General features: G+C 30.7%; 1 protein-coding gene across 1 annotated transcript in view; it reads left to right on the top strand.

Moving 5' to 3' along the window:
• LOC121120605 (atrial natriuretic peptide receptor 1) overlaps window positions 1-24,347 on the top strand; it is a 339,724-nt gene that overhangs the window by 57,598 nt on the left and 257,779 nt on the right. Inside the window, exons 6-11 of the mRNA XM_071889625.1 lie at window positions 4,078-4,306; window positions 9,838-9,946; window positions 10,465-10,556; window positions 11,094-11,226; window positions 19,457-19,541; window positions 22,605-22,782. Coding sequence (XP_071745726.1) covers window positions 4,078-4,306; window positions 9,838-9,946; window positions 10,465-10,556; window positions 11,094-11,226; window positions 19,457-19,541; window positions 22,605-22,782 — 826 coding nt within the window. The remainder of the gene's footprint in view (window positions 1-4,077; window positions 4,307-9,837; window positions 9,947-10,464; window positions 10,557-11,093; window positions 11,227-19,456; window positions 19,542-22,604; window positions 22,783-24,347) is intronic.

The raw sequence follows: 24,347 nt of genomic DNA, 5'->3' as shown, positions 1-24,347 counted from the left end.
CCTTAACTCCATATAAAAATATCTTTTTTTAATCTTAATTTTTTATTTCAACATTTATTAGTTAATACTATATACTTGACTTTGTTTTGACGTTTTTTTAAAATTATTTAATTATTATTCCGGGCAAACGCCACAGATATTTATTTCCATTTTTAATATTATTGTCTTAGGTGATTTCCAATAATAGAAAAAGTAAAAGGATATACATAATTTCTGATGATATAATAAATAATCTCTAAAGTCCAAGAAATCAAATATATACGGTTTAAAGCAAAAAAGACCTCCCACTCAATTAGAACTTTGAGAGTAATGAACATATACATTGGTCTTAGGTACTTTCGCCTGAAACTATTTGGGATTGGGACATTTTGCTTCAAACCATTTGCCCTTGGACATTTTACCTTAAATATAAAAATAAATGAGAGTCATACGTCGTTATTGTAATTTTTTTAGTTACAATTGATGTTCCATTTGAATTGTTCAAAAAAAATGTGGAATTTGTATTACTATAAGAAAAAACATTAAATGGCTGTTTTCCTGTGGAAAAAGTTTGAATTATGCCCCAAAATTTCAATGCATACACTTTCTCAAAATCTCATCATGAAATAATTCCAACCAGAAACAAAATAAGTAATAAAGTCAGAATCAAAATGTATCAGGAAAGTCACAGACCACTCGAACTTTTTTTCGAAATATTGAGATTTCGACGTACAAAACATCTACATGATAGGAAAAACCCTCTCCGAGGGTGGGTATTACAACCTCTAAGTCAACTTGAAAAAAATAATTAAGGAATCAATTACGACAATGCCATCAGGCTATGATGGAACACTTCTTCACAGAGAAACATGATAACTTAAGGTTCACTGAGAAAGTGGACAGAAATAAGGTAACTACCGATTTATCTAACCGTGAATATAATGTACAAATATGCAGCAGCAATGTTGGAGAAATCAATAAGGATATATCGATATAAAGTTCCCAAGAAGTGAAAAATGTTTCTAAAAAACAGATAAATTAAGCGAAGGGTATTCCTGAATAGAATATTTTCATGCTAGAAAATAGAAACCCAAAAGAGGGGGACGAAGTTAACAACAAAAATATACTTCTATTTGTATCAAGAGGGGAAGTTGGAAGAAAAATGAATCAAAACGAAATGAGTTATAGCAACACAGCTACCATATGGACAAAAGTTTTGAAAATGAACCCACAGGATCTTGAATCGATGTGTCTAGATTACCACACATGCCCATCTTTACTCCTCCTGTCAGAAGAATACTAAAATACGAAATCCTCACTAAAGTTGATCTCCCATGTCAAATATAATTAACAGATCGAAAAGGTAATAAATTCACTGCAAAAGTTGAATCAAGACAGCATATGAATACAAAAACTGAACCAATTCTATTCGAGATTATAGTCCCAGAAGTAAAAGAAATGATACACCTGATTTAGTCAAGCATTGTGTCGACCTCTTTGCAAAAGTTGAGTCCTACTCTAGATGGAAGTTAAATAACAAAATCTTAGAAGAATCTGACATCCTAAGAAGCTGGATGGAATATTAGGATGACTATTAATATGTTTTAACAAAGGGAAAATTCTAAAATCTGGCGGATGCCGTAAATCTAGTGAAGGAAGGAAAAAAGAAACGCAAATTAGGTTATTATGGAAAGAAAGAATTGTTACAGGTCTGCTACAGGAATTGGATGAGATAATGGAATATAAAATACAGGGAGCAAGAGTTCATGCAAGAATATTAAATCACAAAATCAAATAATTTAAATCTTTTGAAACAACTCGAGAAAAACAATGGAAGAAAAAAAGATAAACAATATAATAGTTAATAGACAGAAGATAACATCCCCACGGAAGATTGCAGAACATGGGCGAAATTACTCCTAAGAACCGATCCAAAAAACCACTCATAAAGGAAAAAGTACCAAAAAATATTATCACACCTAAGGAAGAGAAAGAATTAAATAAAATATTTACTGAGTACGAAGTTTTATTCCATATTTCCAGAAAAAGCTGAAAAATGATAAATCATTAGGACCTTGAGGACTTACTCCTGAGTTCTACAAACAGTTACCAGAAATAGCCAAATTTCTTGCTGAATTATGCAATGAATATTTTTTCGGAAACATACCTGAACAAAGATAAAAAAAGGGAATCATAACTTTTTTTCCTAACAAAAAAAAAGATTTACAAAAAACAACAAACTGGAGGCCAGTAACTTTATAAGAAATAGAATACAAAAATTTACAGTGGCTATCTGACGGAACGGATGACACCAATAATGGAAAGAGTACTTCCAAATACTCAGTTTGCTTTAGAAAGGGCAGTCAAACGGAAAATGTAGTAATGTCTTTCCAATCGATTATTGAATGCTCCAAGCGGAGAATCCAAGGTTTTACTTTTCTCTTCTTGGATTTAAAAAGAAAGCTTTCGATTCTATTGAACATTCATTTTCATTAAGTGAATTAAAAATATAGGATTTCCACAACTATATTTATTGCAACACAATTAAAAATATTATATCCAACGCAACATAAATCATTTATATCAAAGGAGACCGAGTGGTACAATTGCAAAGAGGAATGCGTCAAGGGGATCCCATAAGTCCCAGTCTCTTTTCATTGGCAGTGAGAACCATAAAAAAATGGACATAGCATTAGAGGTAATGGGTCTTGGAAAACAGGAAATTAACGAAGCAGATTTTTTCAAACAATTGCACAGTTATACTAAGAAGTGACAAATTCGAGAATGAAAGAGCTAGCCTGGATACCCTTCTAATGGAATACAGAAGAGAGTCGGGCTTAGAAATCTATAACGAAAAAAACACAGATATTGATAAGCTCAAGGGAAAAATAAATAAAATTAGATATAAAACTACTAATCTCTTTAAAAAAGAATTGTTCCTTGGCATTATGGTTTCAATAAAGGACTGGATATTCCAGAATATACGCCGGATAGATGAAAGAATATCCCCTCAATAATAGAAGTCCAGATGCACAAAATTTGGGTTTCAGATGAAATAAAATATTAGACTATGACAATAATATCCGGAATTAATCACATTCTTCGATGCACCCCTTTTGAAAAATTGAAAGCCCAAGATGTGAAGAGAAAGAAGATGGACTATGTTGAAATTATGTTTTTAAAAACGTGGATTTTCCGTTCATAATTGAATCCAAATCTATTGCAAGGTCCAATTTTGAGAACATTAAACTCCACAAAAATATAGCCTACATTGTTCTTAACAAATTTAGCTTTTTAAAATCCGTTTTGGGATTATTCATATCGGCATTGACTAACAAACATAATATGAGGCTAGAACATAATTCCATCACAATTTCAACAGCAAACAATAATTTAATGTGTTTTATAGTAATACACAAAACATATTTTAATCAAAAAATTATAAGGGAATATCAATTTCGACAATAAATAAATATAAAGTACCCATAAACTCATTTATTTATATATTACGGAGAAATATCTTTGAGGAAAAATGGTTTTAGAGCAAAATTACTTTAAGGGGATAAGGTTTTAGAGCAAAATGACTTTAAGTTGAAATGGGGTATGACAAAATTTCTTGAGGCAAAATAGTAAAACACAAAACAAACCCCGTAAATTAAATTTAGGTATATGTCCCACTCATCCTAAAAAAGGCTCTGGTCTCTGTTTTTAATTATTATCGTAATTTATGTCCAGATGGGAATTTGAGACCAGTGTAATCTGTTTTAGATATGGCCCTGCAATAGTTGAGGCAGATCCTGCATAGAGCTATGGAGTTTTTAACATATAAAAAGTACTTTCTTAACACACCCGGGGAAATATGACTTCCCTTTTCATTCAAATAACATTTCTACTTACTTAATTTAGAAATAAACGGTTAATTCTATCATACATATGTACATATTATCAAATTACTTAAATATTATTGGTATAATAATTAATTAATGCATCTCTTTATTTAAAAAAAATATTATATGGTCTAATTTTGAATGAATCGGTTTTATTATCTGAAGTAACTATTTAATTTATATTAACTCATCATTTTTTCTTTTTTCAAAGGAATGAAAAATCGAGTTTATATCGTCCTTGGAACGACAAGGAAGCATCTGAGGAAGAAAACTTAAGAGCAAAGCATGCCTATGAAGCCCTTCTCACGGTCACTGCACACACAGCAGATACAAATGAGTACCACAATTTTGCAAAAGATGTGAAATCCCTTTCAAAGAAGCTATTTAATTATTCTTATGAGGAGCCAGTAACACCATTGGTTGCTAATTTCCATGATGCGGTAAGATGATTTGAAATAATTTTTACAGAACCTAGAAAATTATGTAAATTCATGTAATTTTTTGATCGGTGTTTAAAAAAATAAATAGAATAGATAGTTGTTATTCTAAATTATTTGTTTAACAGTTAATTATATTATATGCATTGTATTAACAATTAAAAGTAGTACCTTACTTCGCTTTAAGAATGAATTTGGTTGAAGTTGACGTTCAGAATAGATTTAATACTTAAATTTAAAAATATAATGATAAAAGTTCCGTATACAAAATTTTGAATACAATTTGGCTTGTAAAATATGAGACATGAAATTTGGATATATGTACGTACATATATAAGTCAATTTATACTTTGTCATTTAACCACTCAAGGTTTTTTGATGTAATTTTGTAAAATAAACTAGTTTGAAATTATTTATATTAAATTTGCCTAGTCAAAAATTTATTTTAATAGAAAAATACCTATCCATATTATTAGGCCATATTTCTATTTACTTTTTTTTAAAATCCAGTGTGTTTATGTTGCTAAGTTCTAACATCAATTGAAAGTACTTTCTATATACAACGTATTTTCTGTCTGTACTCAATCTTTTTTTGTTTCACTATGAAGCAGCAAGAGAACTATCGTAATCTTATCACATAATTGTTTGTGGCTGGCAACGATGCTAAAACCAACAACAAAAATAAACAAGAAAAGGAATGGAAGCAACTGAAGGCGGGTAAGGGGCTTTCTTATTCCTCATGTGGCTCATCTGGGCTCAAGAGGTCCTTCAAAGTAAATCCTGATATATCAATGGCGGCTCATGCTCGGAAGGGGTCTTTCAGTAGGAAGACGTTAGACAGGTCCATCAAGAAACAGCCTTGGCTTAAAGATCTTAATTAGGGGAAGGCGTCACTTGCTTGCCACAAAGATGAAGGAAATTAGTTTGAAAAAAAAGCCAAGAAACTCTACCAAATTGGAAATTCAAATCTAGGCATCATAAATCTATTGAGTAATGAGTAAAACTTCACCTTGAAGGCTGCCTACCACCCCGAAGATTGATTGCTGACTGGCAAAGGAAAGACGTAATGTTCCTTCCTCCATTAAGACTAAGTTCCTGTACAAGATAATGGTGTAACTTGGCTTGATCACTAGTGACAGAAAGGTCATGCCGGGTCACATTTTTGTCACTGGTATCAAGTACTTGGACATTATTAATACCTATGTTATTCCATGACTTGAAATCACATACCATCCTAATACAAGGTGCATCTGGATTCAAGATTTAGCGCCTTATCATGTTCCTAAAACTGTCATATGTTACTTCGACAATTTAAAGTGGCTCTTATGAAACTAATTTTGACAAATCCAAAATCTGTTTCCACCATGCGTTGCAATTTAATATGGGTAAGAATGTCCTGCAATATTTTTTCCCTGCAGCAAAAATTGGAAGGGCTACTTCCGGTTATTCATAAAAAAATCTCAAAAAATTATTTTAAATTCACAATAATTTTTTTATTATTTAATATGGGTGTAAAAAACATTTTTTATTTTATAAAAAAATCAATTTGCTTATAACTAACTGCAAATGACTTTTTGCATTGAAGTTTAAGTAATCAGTTGGGGGAATGAACTGTATAATTGATCCAGTTTTTTCTTTTTTCTCTGTCTTTCATTATTGTACTGACTGCTTTACTTCTGGTATTTTTGCCCGAGTCAAAGATAGTGCTGAAAAGTCTAGCTTCTGAGTGTCGATTAATGAGTTAATTTTGAATGAATTTGCAAATACATCTCGTTCCTCTTTTGTAAGATGCTGACGTCCTTGATGCAAAGAAAAGAACTAGTGCTTAGAAGCATATCTAACATGATGATTCTTTTTAGTGTAATATTAAGAATGATCACTACGGATTAAATTCTTCTGGTGGATTTATGGTTTGAATATTGAGTCTGAGAAGAATGGATTCTGTAGTAGTCCATCTAGCATTGTGGGCAATTCTTAGATGTGTTTAGGAAAGGTTTTATGATTGAATGTGGTCTATTTTGAACAATTTTGCAAATTTCTATAAATAACTATTGATCCCTAATTAGTTGGTTTTTAAAAGAGTCATTGAATTCTTGAACGCACCCATTGTTGGCTTTATATTTTATTGGATCCGTTGGGCGTGAAAAATTTAATAAAATCCGTCCTAACTTTTCCCCTAAATATGTTGGGTGCGGTTGATCTTCAATGATAACATTCAAAGAGTTTTTGAAGGGTAATTCATTAAAATGGAGCATGCAAATAACCAATTGTAAAAGAGTGTATAATTTTGCTGAAGAAGCCTAATGATGCCAACATTTTGCCCTGTATTCACTGCAGTTCAATCACATCCAATGGCTCTGATAGAATGATTACTTTCAGATTAAGAAATTAAAGAAAATAATTCACTTATAATGTGTTCTACTTTCCAAAAATAGGGGAAAATGGCTGATATATTTACCTTCAGGTTCCACAATTATTGTTTTATGTTCTTATTTTATGTATTAGAGATTTACGTTATATATTGTACATCCTATGCAAAAGAGATGATTCCTAACATGAGCAGGATAAAATGTTTGATTTAAACGTCATTTTTTGTAATTTTATTGAAATTGACTTTTAGAGAAATGTTAAATGTAATATCTGTAGCAATCTCTGGTTGAAATACTTACTATATACAATTTTTTTGTTAAAAAACTTTTTTATTTCTGTTAAAAATGTTGTCTTCAGGGAAAATATTTTAATTGTATCATGTGACTTCATATATACTTTCCAATGCCAAAAAAATGAATAATAATATACAAAGTCAATTAGATCTTACCATTATTATGCATAAAAAATACACTTCCCCTAACAATTGGTTAAGTGATTGACGCTTGGTCCACTCCAGATATTAGAAGAACTCATTTAAAAAAGTTTTGGGTGTAGCAGGCCTTGTTAGACGGGCCAAGTCTTTTTTGAAACAGTAACTCGACACTGGCCTTAGCTTTCATCCAAGATATCACTTTGTCAGAAAGTGATATCTTGGATAACCGTAGGAACCCACCCTCTGTTTTGGCTCAGAGAAGATGGGACAGGGCACTGCCATTGCTTCTAATGATCATCATGCTGGACCAAAAATATGGTTTTAAACACTTGGGGGGGGGGCATTAGCTCTCACTGTGGTCAACCATCTGTCATTCTGGATGTTGTAGGATCTGTCAACAGTCCATTATTTCTCATCCAAATAAAAGATGATTCGTTTACCATGGGACTTCAAATCGTTCAGCAATTTTTTTCTGTTGGCAGCCTGGGTGGCCTTCATTTTGTCTGTAAGAATATGTCTTTGGTAATATGGTATTAATTGAACTTCCGGTAAGTGTTTATTGTCCTGGAGACATGGCTTACTTGGCACTTTTTGGCATTTTCGTTAATCGGAGTCCCAGTAGATGACTGAAAGTAAACTTTCAGACCTACGAGGAATATGATAGCTCATTATTTATCACTGCATGTCTTATGGACTTTTCTCCTATATGCCTCCTCCTCCATCCAGTGGTTGTAGAAGTTATAGATTATGCTCTCTGGATATCTGAGCATGTTGATGTACGCTGGGCTGTGTCCAATACAAGCAAATTCGATGATGGTGTTCCTCCGGGTATCCAACATCGTAAATACTTGTCTTGAATTAAAAGTTGAGGAACTGACATAAAGCTATGGCTCAACCTCTCACTATAAAATTGAAATAACTAAGTTAAATGCTATCCTTATTGTTCAGGCTGTAGTTAAAGATTGTCCGGATTTACCCAATCAACTTATTATTTTATATTGAAATACATGTCCCTAAAACTAAAGGTGAGCAAATTACAGTTATGAATGTGATACAGATTAAGCTTTTTTCATTTAAAAGTTTTAAGTACAAATTAAAATCGAATATAAAAACATTACCTTTATCTCTCTTCTTTGTCGAAAAGAAAAATACCTCAAATGAACTCAAAGTGGAGATATTTCTTCACATCACCTCATTCAAGATCATATGAAATAAGAAAAACGATATGTGACAGACAAATACAATGGAGTATGTATTGATGATTTGAGGGTTAATCTTGTTTATGGTTTGCCTTTAACTCACTAAATTTTAAGATAACATTTATGTTTGCTTAAGTATGTTTGCTTTATTTCAATTTTTGTTTTAGATTAGAAAAGTGAGTAATTTTCCTACAAACTGCGTTTGAACGCAACTGCACTTAGAGACAGGGACGGATGCAACAATTAAATCAATCGAATTTAATCAAAAAATTAAGGAAATTAGGCTAAAGTACAGGGCGAGGACTCAAAAATTAGAAAATTAGAAAACCGTTTTCTGTTCTTCATATTTCTATAATGTGCCCTATGTATGACAAACTTTTGAAGCAAAAGTTGGTAATTTAACAATTTTTTACACTTTTAAAATTTTTTTCCCAAAAAATTGGGGGGTATGGGGGGGCATTCACTATGTTTCCCCCATTCTGAATGATGGCTTCAATACGGGGACGAATAGAAGCACAGCTGGCATTGATGAAGTCCGAGGACAAGATGTTTCACTCCTATGAGATCACAGCCTTCAGGGCATCAACATTCGTGTGATGAGTCTTGTTCTTGCCATCTAGGACGCGCCAAATAGCAAATTCCAGGGGGTTCACGTTGGGTGAGAACAAAGGCAAGAGTTCTGCTGGTAGCCGTCATGGTAGTCATGGCTGCACTTTCTAGGATGCGTGTGCCGGGATGTATATTGGTGCTCTTCAGCCAAGACAAGACATAGTTTCGGATAACTTTGTAGTAGACGTCCATGTTAACTTTTGTATTGCCCTTGAAGAAGGAGGGAGTCATCTTGCTGCTTTCGGAGGCCACGACACTGAGGATATGATTTGAGCTCGATGTTTGGTTCTGAAGGTTCCTTCGTCCTGAGCTCTTGATTCAGTAAAGAAGGGATCATTTCTTCTATTCAAAACTTTGTCCACTGTAAAGATCGTCATGGAGAAATATACTTGTGCACAGAGGAGATTGCACAATCTCTGCCGTTTTGGATATTGCACATACATTTTTGATCACCCAAAAACAAAACAAACATCAAATTGTAGCTTTTTGTCCGTTCTCTCAAAAAGTACTAAGTACAAAATTTGACTTTTAAAAGTGTAGCTAGACGGCCTCGAAGAGGATTCTAATTTTTGAGCCCTCACCCTGAATAATTGTCGATGAATCAATACATAGATCTTTTAAGGTATCTAATTATTGACTATAGTATATTGTAAGTATCAAGATTTATAATATAGACCACGGATCAGTATTGTAGATCAGACAAATTCATTCTCTAATACGTGTCTCTGTTCTCCTCTACTTTATGTAAAAAAGATAATATGAAAACCCTAATAGTGAGGAAATGTTTTTGTTTCAATATCAAATTTATAAAATGATAAGTTTTATGTTTTCTGATGAAATTACCATTTTCTTTTCTTTTGTTCTATTATAAAAGTAACCTTACCATCAGTAGCTCCATAATGATTCTAAATTTAATTTATTAGGTACTGTTGTATACCACTGCACTCAAAGAAGTTATAGAAGAGCATGGACTAGAAAAAAAAGGAGATGGTAGGCTTATTGTTCAAAAAATGTGGAATCGCACAATTACAGGTAAGGTATAAGTACAAAAAATTCATCTTTCCTTTATAATTAGTGATTATTTATTTGCTCCCAAAACATCATTTTTTTTATGTACTCGCAACCTCCACTGTTATAAGGAACAGAAAAACTTTAAAAAAGCATATTGTAGCTACACTTTTATATTTTATTGTGGCCAACTTTTAATAAATATTTGGATATTATGTACATTGAATTGATAATCTTGTCAATATAATCCTCAATGACTGAGAATGAAATCACATGAATTCTGTAAATGATCAAAATTATCGCGTGTGATAAAGAAAAATGTTGGTAAATTTTAGAGACGATATATCAAGCCAGTGATCAATTTATAAATTAAATGTTCCTTCATTAACAAATACGTTTGTTTTTTCAAAGTAAAGAATAATAATTAATGAACCCCTTAATATAGCAACAACTATTTTTTTATCTACCCTTGACAAATTTTGATAATTTTGTAATTAAATTTCTAGACATATTTCCAAGGTTTTTATTTTATTTTTAATCAGGTGTCACTGGAAACGTTAGTATCAATAATAATGGAGATCGAAATGCAGACTATGCTCTTTTGGATATGGATCCAAAAACAGGAGAATTTATAGTAAGTATGCATTAATAACTAAATCCAATTCTCCTAAATATTTATTTCATCTCAATTTAAGAAAATTTTTTTTAATTTAACTATAATAAATATTGTGTCAAAGTTTTACTTTTTTAAAGTTTATTTTAGTCGAATAACTTCCACTTGCAGTAACATAGCATAAGTTATGGTTTCAAAATCAAATAAAAAAGAATATAAATGCATTAACATATATTCCAATCTTAGCAGAATCTGCAAAAAAGTAAATTTTTCAACAAATTATACATTAAGTTTATTATACTTAATTTTTTAATTTTTCGATTTTTTTTATAATTTTTCAATTTCATTATGAATTTTGAAATTCTCCATTTTCATTTCAACCAATTTATGATTGCAATTACAAATTTTGTAATGATGTATGGATTATTAAAACGAAAATAATAAAATTTTATGGCCTTCACCTTCCCGTGTTACTAAGGTTACTCATTGAAATTTAAAAAAAAAAAATGATATCTATTGTTTCAGTTAAAAATAAATCTAACGAATAAACTTTTTCAGGTTGTAGCTGTATACCAGGGTTTAAATAATGCCTTCAAAATGGTCCCAAATACGAAAATATACTGGCCACATCGAGATGGACCTCCTCCTGATAAACCTGTGTGTGGTTATGACGGATCTTTATGCAAAGAAGGTAATATGTTCTACTTTTGATTTTTTTTTTCAAAAAATGCAACTCCTGATATAACTTTTTATAGTTAAAATAGTGTACAATTGCGAGTTACTTACCATGCCCTAATTACGAATACTATTAATTAATAGAAAAGGGTGCAGATATTTATGCTAAATGTGAAGAATATTCAGCTCGTTAATTGCTTTTTATATACCTAAGTAGATCTCAGAAATAGATCATATAATATAGTACACACAAAAAAATGGATGTTATGGGGTTTAAATATATACAGGTAATTAATATAAAACCTCGTTTGTGCTATAAAAGATGAGTCTCAAAAGCCTTAAAAGGCTGGTTACCACATCTATTGTGCTTGTACAAATAACTTTTTTCTTTAGAATTTTGCAGATTAAATTTTTTTTATCTTAACAACTCTCCCTTTCAATGCATAAATGTTCTGTAATTGAAAATTTTTCTTATGAAGCGTGGACAAAATGCCACGTTCATAAGTTTTGAGCTTCTAAAATGTAGTCTATCACTGCATTTGAACTCTTACAAACAAGGCAGATATGAAATCCGAAAATTTTGATAGTGAGAGTTCTCAGTATTTGAAGATTATAATATAGAATTTTCTTAGAAAACAATAGTCTTTACATGTGTATCTGTAAACTGATGATATTTAATGACTAAACCTTTTAAAAAGTGTCGGCCTTTTTAGAACCTGTCAGGATCTTAAAAAATAAATATTGTTTTCCTAATTTGGAAAATATATCAACAAATTGAAGAAACTTTATTTTGTAAGTTTGATACATTGTGACGTCATGTTTCTACCTCATGTAATTTAGTATCATATCACATTTATTTAATAAGCTATCTAACTATTAGTTACTTATCCGTGTATAAATGCAGACAATAGTTATAGATGCTAAAAATAATTACAGCAAACATAAATTTAAATAAAGTGAGCAAGGATCACTTTATTTTTATTTAGTAAACTCTATCTGCAGATATGTGGCTGTCAACGTTTTATTAACGTAAATATTATTATTTTTCAAATACTTTTGTTAGCTATCTCATTTTTTCTGAATGTTCCTTAAATTAAAGGGTAAGGAATGTATTATTACAAAATGTTTGATATTCCTTTTTAAGTTTCAAGAATACTTCAGAAATTAGGTGCAAAAACTGTCCCCATTGAATTATTTTCTCAAAATGGTATCATCATAGAAACTAACTGATTATATCAATCTATTTCAGCTATATTGGAGGCTATAAGTATTACATCTGTACAAGAATAATAATTATCTCTATGAAGCCTGAATTGTAACGGTGCCAATATACAAAATTTGTTTCAACTTGCCCCATCTATTAGACCTTACGTATACTAAACTCAAAAGATAAATAGTATCTTATGAAATTGCGCATCAGAAGGATTCTCCATAAACATTTTTTCCTTGTAAGGTTTTACTTTTGATAAAAATGAAGTAAATACTCCTTTTAATAGATCCATTTCTAGTTATGGCTAACTTTAGTATTTCAGTATTATAAGTATTGATTTAAGGTGATAACAGGTCGGCAAAATCTTTTAGGACAATCACCCTCTCCAATTACATCATTAAGAGTCTTGAAAGATTTATAAAAGTGTAAAGTTATTACACACCTTACTTGCAGCATGGCCATACAAATGCTCTATCAACTTAGGCGGACATGTCGCAAGCAATAAACTTGGTCGAAAAATGTGTTTATATAAGTTTTGACTGCAGTGGTGCTTTTGACTATATACAATTCCACTCACAGATATGGCAATTAAAAAGCTTGGAATACCAGAAAGCATAAGCTTTTGGTATGGAGATCTTCTTAACACTTAAACAGTCACAGCTGAACTAAAAGGGGAAAAAATGAAGTAAATCAGCTAAGGTAGCCCTCAAAGGAGAGTGCTATCTTCTGTGGTCTTGAACATTATTATGGACACCCTTTTGTACAAGTTTAAGGAAGGTGAAGTCAAAACTGTAGGCTATGCTGATGATATTCTCCTATTAATCAGTGGAACACAACTTCACACTCTTGGCAATGCAATGCAGGAAGCAATAAATATGTTTATGGATGCCCTCACTTTCAATCAAACTGAGTTAAGCACTATAGTCTTTGTAAAGGCATACAAATTAAAAATTAAATACTTTTCAAGCTCAGATATGGGTGGAAAAATAATGGAATATGAAACATAAATAAAGAACCTGGGTGTGACTTTGGATCAAAGACTCACTTAGACCGAACACGAAAGAAAAAAACTGCCAAGTGTGACTGTATTTGGAACATGGTTATTGGTTCAGGCAATCATATGGCAAAAGTGGGGGTTAACCTCAGATAAAGTGCTCTGGCTTTACGAAGCCATTATCAGACATATCATCACCTATGAATGTATGTCTTGTTTGGGACACCCCATTACTTCAAAGAAAGGTGGATTGAAGACATTTCTCAGAATTAAAAGAAAGGCACTCCTGGGCATGACTCACACACTTTGATTAACGCCAACAGTAGGAATAGAGACTGTTTTGGAAGTCACTTCAAGACATTAATGTGGCATTTAGGAATTCATACGAGGTTTTTTTCTTAATTGAGAACCATATTGATATATTACCTGTCATTATGTAACGCACATTGAAAGTAGATGGTTTTTCAGTGGAAACAAATAGTCGAAGTAAGCAATTTGAAGTAGTTTTTCAACGATTATGATCAATCTTTTCTTGATTGCGATTAACAAGATTTGGTGGACGAAATACTTTTGCAATGGATTTGTGAATTTAAACTAGATATTTTTGGTTAATAGTTAGATAATCGAAATCCACATTTGATACTCTTTCATAAATTATTTCATATGTTACAATTGCTTTGCTCTCACAAGTTTGTAATTGTTCGCAAATCGGACTAATGAATTAATGGGGCCAGATGCTTACTTCTCAAGTCTTTCCATCAAATGACGATGTCACAGTTCATTTGTGTGTAGCTTATAAAGGAATAATGCATTGATCGATAAAGTTTTACCACAAATAGTCTTATAGCTCCTCCTTTTACTCCTGTAAACTACAGTTTTATAAAATCCCATTATCTTTTGTTCTGTGAAATCAACATTATTCTTTTGCACATATTCAAATAACCCTTTGGTAATTCCTTCGGCTCATCCGGCTTTCAAAGTATAATGGCTGATGAATTTTGATCCTGGCTATTGTAGTAGTGTTGCTTATTCTTCAAGTACTTTTTTGGTAACATTTGCAAACTATGTTTTTGTAGGTTGATGTTGGATCCTTTACATCGTCAAATTAAATTCATTTTATTTGGTTGACACATTATCTTTTTGGAAAGAAAATCTCTTCTTTTGTCCGGTTCTTCCAACCTTTTTTCGGTCAATGGTATCAGATGCATCTTGACTGAACACAAGTCCAATATCCTGTAATAGATAATTATCAATAAGTGCTGAACCTTGATCAAATACTCCGACACAATCTCAGGCTACGGCAAGCATTGTTAGATGATTAATTTTCTTCTTCTTTTGGAAAGCTGTACCCAATTTTTTAAGTTGCCTCTTGGATTTTAGTTTTGCAGTATAAACCTCCAATTTATCCTGGTGATCAGTTATATTTTCACCTTCAAATGATGCATCTTCCATTAGTCTGACATTTTTTTTTATCTTTCTGTTTATGTTTGTCATATAAATATTGATTTTTTATTTCTATTTTGCCAATTCTGGCTGTTATAATCATTGTGGATTATCGATCCACACCACCACCATAATGAATGTAAATTCTACTCTACGAATTATACTGTCTTTAAGGCCACAACAGCTGGGTAGTAACTTACACGCTGCAATATCAAAAATACTTGTCTGTACATCTGTCTTGAATACCTGAACTTTTTCACTGTAAGTACCACTTTCTTTTCTTCCATTAAGTGGTTTGAAAATATAGCGATATTTTTCATGGTAGGCCTTCAACATAGTTTCAATTAGTTGATTGACACAATTGGGATAAAGGTACTCTTCGAATTTTTTTTCTTTATTGGTCTAGGAAAGTAACATACGCATAAAATAAATAAATACACATTATAGTTTATAATTAATTAGCATGATTACAATAACCATGGTGAACAGAAAATGTAAGTTATTACATGCATTATCTCTACAAAATCGATAAAATTTGTCCATAGGTATAAGACGAACATTAAAACAATCCTAAAAATTCACATAAAAATAGTACTAAAAATTCAGATAAAAAAATTGATAAAAAAAAAGTACAATAAAGGCCAATAGTTTAAATGACAATAAAAAAAGAATAATATTGAACTTTTGAGGGGCATACCTTTTTAAACTGTCTATGGATGCGTATCAGGGGACGTAGAAACTTCATATTGGTAGTATCGAATGAGATCCCCCGCATATATCCACGAAACCCATCCAGATCAGGGATGTTCCCTGATCTGGATGAATACCTTGCATCGCCCCCCAAAAAAAAAAAAAAAAGCTCTTAGCTCGTCCTTTCTGAATGGTTTGCCTTCAGTTAACATCCCAGTTATTCTACTTTAACATTTCTATATATTAAGCTCCAATGCGCGTGTCTTTGTTAGAGTTTTGGCAACATTTGAAATGACCCCGAATCATAGCTGAGGAGTATGGAACTTATCCTGTAGTACAGATATGCTAAAAGGAAAGTATATTCTTTCATAATACAAAGAGATGGGCAGTCAGTAAAAGCATCTATTACTGGGAAATTAAAAATATCTCAGAATACTATAGTGAAAGCCAGGTGAACAAGATCCAGAAAAAAAGATTTATGTCTTAAAGAAAAATAACATCTGGCCTTTCGTAGAGCAGGATTTTCATCAAAAATGTATAGAAAGTTTATCTTTTCTACCCTTCGTATTTAGCAAAATTATTTTATTCACTCCCATGTTAATTTTCGGATCTCTAGAAATTGGTAGCTTGCAATAATCATCTATACTTGATTGATATTTAAAAGGCATTGAAGTCTTAAGATATAAATATAATGATCAAAACTAACTCTTTGGAATTTTATTTGGACCTTTCTGTAGTGAAATAGCTGAATTTGTAGACGATCTTTTAGAAGGAGAACTAGACCTTTTCCTTGAAATCAGAATAAGATCTGGTTTTAGCGGTGTTTTTTTTTGGCTTGCAATAATTAGAGGACGAACTCTCGTCTTTTGTAGAAGACTTAACCACTTCGCCCTCTATTTGAACACAAAATGACTCATCAACTATATCAACTGTTTTTGCTAAGGGGGAGTCAAGCCAGTATCTCCTTTATTAAGTTCTAAATGAACGTTGCTATTTTTCTCAATTTCCATATATTCATGATTTAATTGTCCATTAAGGTCCACATCAATATCTTCAATAATATTTTCTACTTAAGTCTTGTCAAGGATTTCATCAGAAAATTCAATAGCCGATCCGACTACATTGACGATAACTTATGAGATCTCATTTCATTTTATCGCATCAACAGCGCACGAGATACTGGATTCTTAAAGAGCTTATCCTTCTAAAATAAGAGATGGATTGGATGGAGGGTCAGTTTCCTTACTATTATCAGAAAATAAATGAGCAATGGTTTGCCTTAATATGTTGGCATATTCTTGGATATTCAATCTGGCATTATTACAAACCATGTTCTTAACGACTCCATTCTGAATAATGTAAAACGTATTTTAAAAAAACCTCTTCACCAAATTTTCATCAGACGCTGTATCGATATCGATTGGCCAAAGGCTCTCTCTATACGAATTCCAAACAAACCCTGCAAGAAGAAAGAAATTATAGTTTCTGTAAAGATAAAGTGGAAACGTCTTTTCACTTCTTCGTGGGCTGCAGGGACTATTCGATATACGGGACATGTTCGAGGAAAGGGTTGAGGAAGGTCACAGAATAACAGTGAAGGAGAGGGACTGGCTTTTCTTGATGTCTCCAAGAACTGACAAAGACATGAAGATAGAACACTTATTACGGAGTTTCATTTCAATGTTTACAAAAATAAATACCACGAGTGCAGTTAAATAGTTCAACAAAACCAGAATGAATTGAGGAAGAAATGCGTGCACTCAAACTGCTCCGTTAATTCTATCACTAATAACGACAATTTTTTTTTTTATATTAAGCAATCTTCTTCTCTTCTATTTGGGGAGGAGAAGTGGAGAAGAGGGAAAAATATAAATCTTATAAATTGTATAATTATTCATTATTAAGGCAGGGAGTACTTTAGTGAACTTTGTCAATTATATCTTGCACGGCCCAAAAAAATAAAGAAGTTGTTACAATTTTTTTTTAAATGATAACTTGTATGTTGTATTTAAATGTCACTTTATCTGGCTCTATTTAGTCATTAGTAATAGTTATTATCTAGTTTTGTACAAATATGTGTGTTAAGTAAAATAAAATTTAATAAATAAAAAAAAAGTAAAAAAAAAAGAATTTTTCCTTCATTCATCTTCCTTTTCTAACTGCTATCGAGTATAGTATGAGAGTCGTTCCTTATTCACTTCCTTCAGAGGGATCAGGAGGTCTATTGGGTTTACGCTCATACATGCTTGTTGATATTTAATATAAAGAAGATAAATATCTAATTAACTTCTTCTCTCATCTTTTAGATGACGAATGATGAGACGTAATACATCAAAATTGTCTATTTATACAGAAATAATAAATGAACTATATCCTCACGATCCCGTGACTAAATGAGTCTTTAAAAGTAAACTGACACCAAACAATTAATGTAAAAATCACTTTAATACACTTAAATAAAGATATTTAACAAAGCTATTAAGCGAACATGACTACATGCAGCAGATGCATAAACACAATTCGATTTTGTCAGCGGCTTTCTTTACAATATCTGACACTTAAGGATCTATATTTTTTACTGTTTTATTAACTGTTTGATGTACAAATAGCGTTTCATAACATTCAAAAATGTTGGAGTTCACTGATATACGAGCTTTTTGTTGTTAGGCATTTTTCTGAATTAAATTCTGAAAAGCAAGTAATTTGTTCAAAATGACAATTTTATGAACATACACAAAAAAAGGAAATCATTCAATGTATAATTAAAGAAAGATCAATAAAAAAAAGATGTCTCTCCAAGGATATTTGTTCCATTTTGAAGTTTTCTCATTTTTTATCGGGGTTTACTTGAAAGTAGTCAACATTACTATAATATTTTTTCCGATTTCAAATCCAATTTCATGACTTCATGTCTCGTAACAGAAAGATCGAGGTAATCGAAGGAAGATATTTCTAACGTAATCATTCATCTCATGAGATTTTCGAATTCTGATTCAGAATTTCATGTGGGACGACGGGAGGAGAATTCATCCCAGAAAAACTACCGGACCTCATAAAGGAGTAAAAAATACTACTTCCTTGAAAATGAGGTATCAGGATCAAAACAATAATGCAATCCATTCACGATGAGTGGAGAATTGTAATATTTCAAAATTGATTCACTTTAAAAAATACAAAATGGAACAAAAATCCTTGAAAATAACTATTTTTTAAATAAATATTTCTTAAAATTATAAATTGAATATTTTTCTAAAATATTTTATATTATATTCTTTATCACTTTGTATTGTGAAGAAGTTATAAGGGCTTAAAAAAGAGTGTAGTAGTTCTTTTTTTTTCAGCCTAAAAATGGAAATATATAGAGTTCAGAACAAGGTACAGAATCAATAATAACACTTTTTATTCACAAAAAACAGTTTTACATAAGTTTTATTTATCCTAATTATATTTTAGGGATTGTTTAAAGGTTAAAAAATGACTGACTGTTATCAGTCCCGAATTTATATAATTATGGATATTTCAGAATTCAGATGACTGATAGAAAAACTAAGATCAGTTTTGAATTCTACAGGGAAAGATAAATTCCTTTTTTGGGCTGAATTCATTGTTGCAAGAATGACTAATGTCTAAATATCACTTCTACAAACTGAGTAAGATGATAAAATCTAAATTTCAATTCAGCTTCGATTCTCTTATTATTTTCCTATGATATTTACAGTAAATTACATATATATTTGGGAAATTTAAAAAAAAGAACGATAACAGCAACAAACAGGGCTAGGTTGTGGTACATGAACGATATTAAACCGTACATTACGGACTGAAACATCCCTAGCAAGATCATTTTTATTATATATTTTAATATTAAGTATGATATTTACTTAAATTGTTTTATCAAATTTATTATAGGTGCCAACAAAGTCATCATTGTCATTACGTCGATTTTTGTCTTTATCGTTCTCATCTTATTTTTTCTCGCTGCTCTTAGCTTCTGGTAAGTCTTTTTTGTATTTGTTCGGTATTATTCTAAATTAAAAAAAAAAAAAATTACTTTTGTTAAAGTAATTAGAGTACAAGATTTTTGCAAAATTCGTAATTTTGGTCGAATTTGCCAAAAGCTAAATTGCCATTGGCCAATGGGTATGTACAATGACATTAAAATTGGCTGTAACTCAACTATATATCGTATGCGTTTTAATGACTTGTGAGTGAATTCAAAATTCTTTTGCTCCATAACAAATTATTCTACAGATTTAAAAAATTTCAAAAAGGTTTTTTGAAATATATCTCAATGTTACGTAATATTTATTAATCAATAAAAATTGCCCTGTTTTTTTGTTATCAAGGATGTTCAAAATACAATACAACAGACAATAAAATGAAATTTGAAGCTACAAGAGCCTTTAAACAGGCAGGAGTAGTTGAAGACCCCGCACAGTCTGTACCGAGACCAAGATGAAAGAAATGAAATCTATTATTCAATCTAATCTTTCAACTGACATAAGGAAGCTTGCAATAGACAATAACAATAATGAGACTCTGAAGGAGTTGCTAAGAAATATAAGGCTTTTAAAAAGCCTTGGGAAACGCCAAATCCAAATGTTGACCACTTTACAACAACAAAAACAATTTGAAATATGCTGGTAGATTTTGAACTTTCTCAAAAATCAACAAACTCTAAAGGTATTTAGTGATATTCCATTGATGAGGTTTTATCTCGTACGGACATGTAACTATACACCTTGGTCAAGGCAGTTCCACACGAATTAAGTAATATGGCCAAGTCCAAATAAACTACCAGACTCATGATGTTAGATTATGTTGGCTCTGATTAAAAATTCTTCTTCCAATATTTATGGAAGACACATTAAAAGCATTCACAAACAAAACTCTCCTCATCCATAAAGTGATTCCACTCCTTGAACCTACCTTTGGCGTAGGTAGCTTTATTTGGATACAAGATAGTACTGTTGCACATGCCAGCAACACAGTTCATGCCAACTTGATGAAGAAACGGAAGTCAAGTTGATATTAGTAGAAAGAGTTTTGTTCACCATCAATCCCAAACCTGAATCCCCTTCACTTTAGTATTTGGCTACATGTGGTGGCTAGAGACTGTCGTACTTATCATCGGAATGTCAAAAGCCTTAAATCATCCCTTGCAAAGGAATGGAACAACACATTAGAAGAGCATATTTGAAAAGTATACAAGTCCTTTATGCCTAGCTTGGAGGCTGCTAAAGGAGAAGTTAATTTATATTTATTAAGATGAATAAAAAATGTTAAAAAAGTATTGGCTTTATTATTCTAAACTTTTGCGAGAGCTTTGAATTAGAATTATATTTATCCCTCACATGACATTATGACGCATACCATATGTTGTTGCGTCAGCATAAAAACAATCTTCAACAGAAATTTAGAAAAGTAGAAAGTCCCAAATTATTTTTACTTCATATATTTATATCTATTAATATTTCATAGACATACTGCAGCTCATTAGAGATTTTGTGTTCCATTTTTTTTGGATAAATTAAGATATCAATTAATTTTAGGGTTAGTTTTCAGTCTTTATTTGAGTAAGACACTTACATTTAGCTTAATATGGCCTTTTAAATTTCTCATTCTTTTATTGTGGAATTCCATTTTGGCTACTTTAAGTGCAATTTGAGACTCACCAAAAGAGTTATTAAGAATAATTGGTTTATGGAAATTAACGATTGATCAACGAAGATTTCGAAAGTAATACGCACTCCATTTTTCGGAAAATAATATTAGCTTGGTTTTATGTTGACGGCAAGATAAAATTACAATTTTCGGTAAAATTCTATTAAAATACTCCAATGTTCCTATAGACAAGAGTTTTTGGCAAAATTGTGCTTTACCGTTCAAACCTTAGAATAGGAAAATGATCACCAAAAATATTTTTCTTGGTATAATAATTTCTTTTTTATGTTATGTCCCAAAGTTTGAATTATCTCATGATAAAAATAGGTTGCGAAATAATGAATTAAATTGGTTAATGAGGCATGTCTCATTGTTTATTTATTCGGACACAAACTGGTAATTGAAATATATTAACCATTCCTCACACTACACAGGGGTTCTAATTCCAAAATATTATGTTTAAAAATTCGTCTCCTATTGCTTGGACCAGTCTATTAGACATATTAGTCAAATATAAGCCAAATATGGAGCAATGACCTCAGCTTTGAAAATTAAAGTTTTCGAAGATCTGACTATGAAGGGTCCAAAAAAGCGATGTAAAAAAAGGACTCACATCCGCTGAGTAAATTAAAATATTTAAAGAAAATCTTATGAAATTCATCCAGACTTTCTTTTGGGGAAGTGAAAGATGAATGAGATCTTTTTGGATAAAGAGAAATAGAAAATTATGTGATCATTTACAGTTCTTCTTTTGGTACAATGACCTATTAATTTACAAAATACAAGCTAAAATGTGACAAGTTTGAAGAAAAAAAAAATGATTTTACAACCTAAAGTTGAAATTTGTATCCAAATATTTAACAAAGAATCTATTAATTGATTGAATCTTAGTAATATGATTATGTATGATTATATTTATCCGTTGTGGTTTTTAATCAAAATAAAGTTTAGCAACTCTGATTATTTGGATCTACATAATCAAAGAGACCTTCATTTTGTAATAAAAATAGATTTTGAGAAAATCAAGGTCTTACAAAACCTCATTTATGTCTAAAAAAATAAATAAATAAATAAGTAAATAAGCGGATACAAAACCTTAATAGATGTATTTATTACAATTCTATATAGACTAATTTATAATTTGCCCATTTTTATAAAAAGTTTGAATTTAGAAATTAAATATTGCGTTTTTTAGCAATTGATCGAATTTATATAATTGCAATACCATTTTTTATTTTTAATATTGAACACTATAAATTTTTTTTCTTTGTTGTTGTATAAAATGAAAAGATTTGCCTAATCTTTGGATATTTTAAATCATTTAATAGTGCAAACAGATAAGTAAATAAAAATTAGGATACATGACCTATAAATCTTAATATATTATCATTAGGTACTATAGAAAGGAAGCTGATTTGGCGAGTATGACTTGGAAAATTCATCCTAATGATTTATTATCCTACCAAGAGGATCCAGAGTCCCGTTGGAAACAAGGGAGTCGATTAAGTCTTGGAATCAATACCATTGATAGTACAAATCAGTTCTCGCATTTCAGAACCTTCAAGTATAAGGTAAGTTATTGAAAAGTATTTAAAAGCAAAAATGCTCATTTTTATACCATGAAAAGTGATACAATAAATGTGAATATATTTAACGTTACATATTTTATTTTATTTTTTATATACCAACCAAGGATTAATCTAATTTATAACTCATTCCCTTTTAAATTGCATTCCCCTACAAAGACAATTCATCAAAACAATTATTATTTTTCATTAAAATCAATGTTTAGGATTTCTATCATTTCATATTCTCTCAGTGATAATTTTTTTTAAGATTATGTATTCAATTTTTATAATGGTTAAAACTATTACTTTGAAAATAGTTAACAGTTGGTAATAAGAATTTTTTTTTTCCTATTGTCGGGTGAGTTAGAAAGGGAATAACAAAGCTATTCGTGGCTATTTGAACAAATTGAATATTTCTTTATCATTTAATATCATATCTGTGAGCTCATAATATTTTTTGGGATAAATTATTCACTTGAATTCAATGTATGTAGGTTTGATACTGAGTCGTTTTTCCAAAATAAATATTCTTAATGCCATTAATATTAATATTAAAGACAATTTCTGGTCAAGTTGTAGTTGTTTGAATACTAAAATATTTATTTATACTTAATCAATGACACTTAATCTGATTAATTAAGGAACATTAATCAAATAGTAGTTGGAGAATAGACAATTACATTTTTCAGACAAGTGTAAGGGATAGATTATTTTTAAAATTGTGAGTTATTTTCAAACAAGGATGTTCTATACAGAATACAAAATATCCTACTCCTCTTTCATATCCTACTATTTTCTATTTTCTATTGGCGTAGATAATTTATAGAAACACATACAAAAAATTATTTGCAACCTCGATAATTAATTTTTTAATTTTATAATAACTTAATCACTAATGAATTAACATCCTTCAAAGTCATAGGGTCGTTCTTTTGGGTACAAGCTTCAAAGTGATGACATACATTGATAACCTGTTGACGAATATTTTAAAATATTTATAATATCTATTTAATTTTTATATGCTTTCATTATGACATAGGGGATAATACATCTGTTTATTATTGTATTTGAGTGTTTCTTTTTGTTGGTGTTTCCGTTTTTTTTTAAATTTGAAAATATTTTAAGGCCAAACAATGACAAAAGAATGAAAATATCCTTAAAAAATTGGTCAAAGAAAATGTACAGTAAATTAAGAATTTACATTCAGGACAGAACAAAAATTGTTTATGTAGAATGTACATATTACAAAGATATTTCAGTCTCTGGAATTTGATTTCTGACCCAAGGAAGTATCAAAGAAATAATGATTAAACTCAGGTACATATTTCTTACTTTCATTTGAAATATGTAAAGATATAACTACTTACGTAAATCACAATTTAATACCAAAAGATTTTAATTTCGATAAGGGATTTAATGGGTTAAGATTTCAGATTTAAAAGAATTCGATGTATCAAAACTTTTTGAGTTAAAATAACTTTTTTTGATTGATTTATGTATCAAATAGCTAAGGGTTACTTGGCATTGCTTGGTCTAATTAGGGAGAAGAAAATCACATTGAAAATGGT

Source organism: Lepeophtheirus salmonis, chromosome 6, assembly GCF_016086655.4.
Source record: "Lepeophtheirus salmonis chromosome 6, UVic_Lsal_1.4, whole genome shotgun sequence".
NCBI lineage: Eukaryota > Metazoa > Arthropoda > Copepoda > Siphonostomatoida > Caligidae > Lepeophtheirus > Lepeophtheirus salmonis.
The sequence above is the reverse complement of the archived record's forward strand: the minus strand, read 5'-3'. Positions and strand labels throughout refer to the sequence as shown.